A 6,497-nucleotide genomic window follows, 5' to 3' on the forward strand; every position below is an offset into this window, starting at 1 on the left:
TGTGTGTGTGTGTGTGTGTGTGTAAGGGTAAAAGGTGGTGGAACAATACTGTAGACAGGGCCATTAGAGCAAAGAAACAGGCCTGGAATGCCTGGAAGAGTGGGGGTGGCAGGAGAATGTATCAGATAGCCAAAAGGGAAGCTAAGGGACAGGTATATATAGACAAGGGAGTAGCAGAAAAGAAGTTTGCCAATGTTCAGTGACTTGAGGACCCAAAAACTGAAGTATTTTGGATTGCAAGAAAATGTGTGAGAGAAAACTGTGAAGTCATAGGAGAAAAATGTGTCCACATGGATGATGGTGCACTTGCTTTTAATGATTCTAAAAAGAAAGAGGCTTGGAGAAGCCATTATGAAAGATTGCTGAATGTGGAGAATGAATGGGAGGAGGAGAGTCTGCCAAAGGTTGACCAAATTGAGTGACTAACTATACGAATTGACAGTACCCAGGTAGATAGAGCAAACAAGGATATGAAAACAGAGAAAGCACCTGGCCCATCAGGAATCACTGCTGGAATACTTAAAATATTGGGTGATGTGAGTTATGCTCTTGTCACATGCATCATAAATCAGTTAGTTCATGAAGGAGTCATACACAATGACTAGTGTAGCAGCACCATAGTCAACTGCTACAAGGGAAAAGGTGATGCTTTAGATAGAAATAACTACAGGGGTATCAAATTATTGGATCAGGTGATGAAAGTTACAGAGAGGGTCATAGCCCAACTAATTAGGGAGAGGGTTATCCTAGACGAGATGCAGATCGGTTTTGTGCCAGGCAGAAGCACCACTGATGCTATATTTCTGGTAAGGCAACTGCAGGAGAAATACCTAGCCAAAGATAAACCTTTGTACTTGGCTTTTATCGACTTGGAGAAAGCCTTTGACAGGTTCCTCCAATCCCTTATCTGGTGGTCAATGCGGAAACTGGGGATAGATGAGTGGCTAGTAAGAGCTGTACAAGCCCTGTACAGGGATGCTGTCAGTAAGGTGAGGGTTGGCAATGAGTATAGTAAAGAATTCAGAGTAGAAGTAGGGGTTCACCAAAGATCATTATAGTCCTCCAGGCAATAACAGAGGAATTCAAGATAGGCTGCCCCTGGGAGCTCCTTTATGCTGATGAACTTGCTCTAATAGCCGAGTCACTGCTAGAAATGGAGACGAAGTTTAGGGTGTGGAAGCAAAGTCTAGAATCAAAGGGTCTTAGGATTAACATAGTCAAAACCAAAGTCTTAGTAAGTAGGAAGGCTGTCAAATCACAACTCCCTTCAGGTAGATGGCCCTGCTCAATCTGTAGAAAATGCATGGGCAGAAACTCCATATGATGTTACCTGGTATGTTGATTTTTCTGTTTATTTTTATGTGTCTTGATTATGCCTGCACTGACGATTAGAAAGTGTATTTTGTACACTAGCTATGAAATCATATATGATTTGCTGCTGAATCTGTTTTTAAGAGTTTGGTTCAAGATTTGCATTCCTTCGCATTTAGTACACTGTATTCATTATGGTAGTTTTGACTTTAAGAGTCCCTCATAGGATGAGGCATTTACGTGCAGTAATGCCCTTAATATAAATAAAAATACACACACACATATATTGCTACATTCCATGCAACATCAAAACATTAAAAACATCCTCTCCAAATAATAAATATACCAAATTTTTAATTTAATTTTTTGAAGCTGTAGAAGAGCAATACGCTGAAATTAGTGAGCCCAAATATTTAGAAATGAAGCAACAAAGTAAGTACAATTGATATTGCCAGTACACAACTCTCAAGAAATATGTCACTCTCTAACTTTTATCTGTTAATTTGTATACATGTATGTTTGTGTCAGTATGAGTCTATATCATTTTTGTTTATTATGCTAGTATCAGCACAGTACTAACATAATATAAATGTTATTTATAGCCATGCTATTTGTTCCTTTTTTAATTTCTCAAAGACATGGATGGTGCTTATGTTAACATTTCAAAGAAACCTGGAGGTAAGTGTGTAAGCAATTTATTAACAAAAATTACATTCATTAGAGCAAGTAAGAAAATATTTTGGCTCATTCTTTCTTTGAGTAGAATATACAGCTTAATATATATATATATATATGATTGAAATTAAAACTTTGAAAATTTTAAAATTTTATTGCACATACGATAAATTTCTTGCAGATATTCATATGCGATTCTCATATTTTACCCTTTTATTAATCCATACACTTAATAATGCAGTTTATAAGTGTAGATATTTATAATCCTTATTAGTACAAATAAACCAAATATATGACTAATATTGAATTAAATAGATATTTGCATAGACATGAGATTATTAAAGAGATTTGCAAAGGTGAATGTGATCAGCTGTTGTTGTTGAGTATCCAAATTCACTCCTGCTTATGGATAACTCTAGCAAGAAAGTAATCTTAGAAAGAAACCTATTTCTGTACACTAAAATAGTCAGCATTCATTGGTCTCAACAGTCCATGGACCAATTGAAAAGCACACTAAAATAAGAATAACAAGAGCACTCAGAGAGCGCAAACCTCCACCAAAGCAATATCAGTGTCATTTCAACAATTAACCTGAGATGATTTTTAAATTGAGAATATCTGAAATAAACTCGAAAGCTTTTACAAACGAGAATACTAAAAATGAACCCAACCACACTCAAAAATTAAGTAAAAAAAAACAGGAAAAATTCACAAAAAAGTTAAAAATTGAATATTTGGTGGTGAGTGAGGAATTTAAAATTTTGAAAATGTGGTTTTTTTGAATCTCCATCATCAAAGACCTAGGAATCCACTGGGGAAAAAAAAAAAAAATTCCGAAAGCTCGGTTCTAGTGGTGGGGTGACTGTCCTCCAGTTCCACCGAATATACTCGCACAATTAAATATAGAAGTGTAAAGTATAATTTATTACATAATCTCTATAATAAACATGATACTGAGTGGAATAATTTCCTGTTTGAACTTTTTTCATTATATATATATGTGTATTATATATATATGTGTGTGTGTGTGAAGACATTGAGAATAAGCATGCCATCCCTTTGTGCTTTTTTTTTCTATAGATTTCGACCTTGTCTCCATCGGAGATTCTGAATATGCAAAAAAAATCTACTATTAGATTTTTTAATATACCCACTCATTAACATTTCAATTTTTTTCCCGAAATTTTACAACTAGGGTTAAAGGTTATATACAGATGCACAAACGCACAAAATGGAGAAACTGAAACAGATATGGACAACTTGATCCAAAATAGTGGGGAACAGTTCACGAAAATAACTCCCAATTGTTTTTCCCCCAAATTCTATATGCCTGAAATCTATGTAGTCCGAGGTATTTTTGTAGGCAATTTCATTAAAAAATATCCATTTTCCTGAAATTTAAGACATTGAAGTGGACTCTGGTGAATTTTCCAAAAATCCTCTCCACCCCACTCATGAAACACTTCCCCAGAGAATTTTGTATATTCAGAATCTACATGATATAACATATTCGTAGAAAATTTCATTAAAAAATATCCATTTTACTTTTCTGAAAGTTTTCATCATCCTAAGTCGATTGGAGGGGGGGGGGGCAGAAAGCCTGTGGTGAGATGGTACCAACTGTCAATGATCTCATAATGCATGTGCTCCCCAAACATTGCACAAAACTTCAGCAACAGTCAATGACTCTTAGCTCCATGTAATGATGCTGTCAACAAAATCAACTGGGATCTCTTGCAGCCATTGCCTGGACAAGAACAATCTTTCAAATCCTTTGACACTGTCATTGATCATGACCAGGCTGTAGTTTTTCTGAGTTCCTGAACTCTCTACAGCCATCTGGTAAGCTATCTCACCACCAAACACTTAAAAAGGGGGTCCCAATCATGCTGCTCAGGAATCTGGATCCACATCGTCTGTGTAATGTCACCAAACTGGTGGTGAAAGCAATGCAACTCCATGTTCTAGAGGCCACAATTATGACTGGGAACTATAAGGGTGAGGATGTCTTCATTCCACGGATCCTGTGAATCCCATATGACCTCCCCTTTGAATTTAAACGGTTCCAGTTCCCAGTGAAACTAAATTTCGCTATGTCAATAAACAAGTCTCAAGAACAGTCTCTCAAGGTTGTTGGACTTCACCTTGCTTCTTTCATGGGAAATTATTTGTAAGATGTTCGGGAGTTGGAAGTCCCCAAAATCTTTTCATTTATACACCAATTAAAGGACACATTGTATATTTAGAAGCTCTAGATAATTAAACTGTGATTGATTTCTGGATTTGTTTCAGTACATTTGTTTACACTCATGCCATCTGATAGAATTTTTGTTAAATGTTCTCATTAATAGGAGGGGAGGTCCCGCAGACCAGTTCTTCTCAAATTTATGCATTTATGTTCAATGTATTTCAAATAAGTACTGATAACTGAAGGTAATTGCAAAGACAAAGAACTACCAGGTTTTTTAACAATTTTAGTAGTGAGAACATTAGATAAAACATGTTATTGACATTAATAGTTTGTACCTTAGTTAATTACTGTTGAGAACTGCATAATCCATGTTTCATTTTACTTAGAGATTTAAAAGGCATAATTAGATTTCATTATTTTCAACAACCTGAGAAATGCTGGGTTATTAACGTATAAAATAGGTATCTCAGCTACTAGGAGGTAAGACCTACGTAGTCTATGTTTCATGTTAGAGATCTAAAAGGCATTTTTAAATTCCACTATTTTCTTTAACCCAGGCAACACCAGGTATTTCTGCTAGTGCATGTATGTATGTATGTGTGTGTGTATATATATATATATATATATATATATATATATCATCATCATCATCATCATCATCATTGTTTAACGTCTGCTTTCCATGCTAGCAAGGGTTGGACGATTTGACTGAGGACTGGTGGACCAGGAGGTGACACCAGGCTCCAATCTGATCTGGCAGAGTTTCTACAGCTGGATGCCCTTCCTAACGCCAACCACTCCGAGAGTGTAGTGGGTGCTTTTACGTGTCACCGGCATGAGAGCCAGTCTGGCAGTACTGGCAACAGCCACGCTCAAATGGTGTTTTTTACATGCCACCTGCACAGGAGCCAGTCCAGCGGCACTGGCAACAACCTCGCTCAAATGCTTTTTCACATGCCATTGGCACAAGTGCCAGCAAGGCAACGGTGGTAACGATCACGCTCAGATGGTGCTATTTACGTGCCACTGGCATGGAAGCCAGGCACCTGCACTGGCAATGATCATGCTCGGATGGTGCTGTTAGCGCTCCACTGGCATGGGTGCCCGTCATCGAATTTGGTTCAATTACGATATATATATATGTCTAAAATCGAAGGCCTATATTGGTCTAGAATCAAAGGGCCTTAGAGTTAACCTAGCAAAAACCAAAGTCTTAGTAAGTAGGAAGGCAGACAGTTCACAAATCCCTTCAGGAAGAGGTCCTGCTCAATCTGTAGAAAAGGCATAGGTATAAACTCCATACGATGCACCTGGTGTAAGCTTTGGACACATAAAAGGTGCAACAATATCAGAGGAAGGTTAACAGGGAAAATAGCTTTTGTGTGTGGTAGATGCACAAGTAAACATCAAGAATGTACAGCAAAAAGACTCCATCAACTGCCAGGGGACAAGCTAGAGGTAGTAGATAACTTCTGTTATCTAAGTGACCAAGTTAGTAGTGGAGGTAGATGCTCCGAGAGCATAGCTGTGAGAATAAGATTAGGCTGGGCAAAATTCAGAGAGTTCCTACCTCTGCTGGCAACAAAAGGCCTCTCTCTCAGAATGAAAGGCAGATTGTATGATGCCTGTGTGTAAACAGCTATGCTACATGGCAGTAAAACATGGGCTGTGACAGCTGAAGGCATGTGTAAGCTTGAAAGCAATGAAGCCATTATGCTTCGCTTGATGTGCAATGCCAGTGTGCATGTTCAACAGAGTGTAAGCATTTTCAGAAAAAAGTTGGGAGTAAGAGACATCATATGCAGTGTGCAAGAGAGATGACTGCTGTGGTATGGTCATGTGATGTATATGGATGAGGACAGCTGTGTAAAGAAGTGCCAACCTCTTAGTGTGAAGGGAACCTGTGGAAGAGGTAGACCCAGGAAGGCATGGGACGAAGTGGCGAAGCATGATATTCGAACTTTGGGTCTAACAGAGGCCTTTGGTGATGTGCTGTGCCTGAGAGGATCCATCAAGCCAAGTGAAATTGTAGTTGTGACTGATGTTGGTGTCATATAACTAGCACCCATGCTGGTGGTACATAAAAAGCACCTTTCAAGTGTTAGGAAGGGCATCCAGCTGTAGAAACTCTGCCAAATCAGATTGGAACCTGGTGTAGCCATCTGGTTTCACCAGTCCTCAGTCAAATCGTCCAACCCATGCTAGCATGGAAAGCGGACGTTAAACGATGATAATGATGATGATGATGATGATATATATATATATATATATATATATTACTACTTTCTGTGTAATGTCAAAATATTTAAAACATCCTCTT

General features: G+C 38.0%; 1 protein-coding gene across 15 annotated transcripts in view; it reads left to right on the top strand.

The window, feature by feature from the left end:
- Positions 1-6,497, top strand: part of LOC106874069 (uncharacterized) — a 93,376-nt gene that overhangs the window by 73,705 nt on the left and 13,174 nt on the right. For 6 of the 15 annotated variants that reach the window (XR_008264231.1, XR_008264234.1, XM_052968299.1 and 3 more), the window contains 2 exons: positions 1,684-1,743; positions 1,948-1,989. Coding sequence is in view for 9 of the 15 variants with exons in the window: in XM_052968299.1 (XP_052824259.1) it covers positions 1,684-1,743; positions 1,948-1,989 (102 nt within the window). In the remaining 6 variants the exon portion in view is untranslated. Of the gene's footprint in view, positions 1-1,683; positions 1,744-1,947; positions 1,990-6,497 lie in introns of those variants that run through there. The other 9 variants (XR_008264235.1, XR_008264233.1, XM_052968303.1 and 6 more) reach the window with 2 other exon arrangements.

The sequence above is a fragment of the Octopus bimaculoides genome, chromosome 5 (genome assembly GCF_001194135.2).
Source record: "Octopus bimaculoides isolate UCB-OBI-ISO-001 chromosome 5, ASM119413v2, whole genome shotgun sequence".
NCBI lineage: Eukaryota > Metazoa > Mollusca > Cephalopoda > Octopoda > Octopodidae > Octopus > Octopus bimaculoides.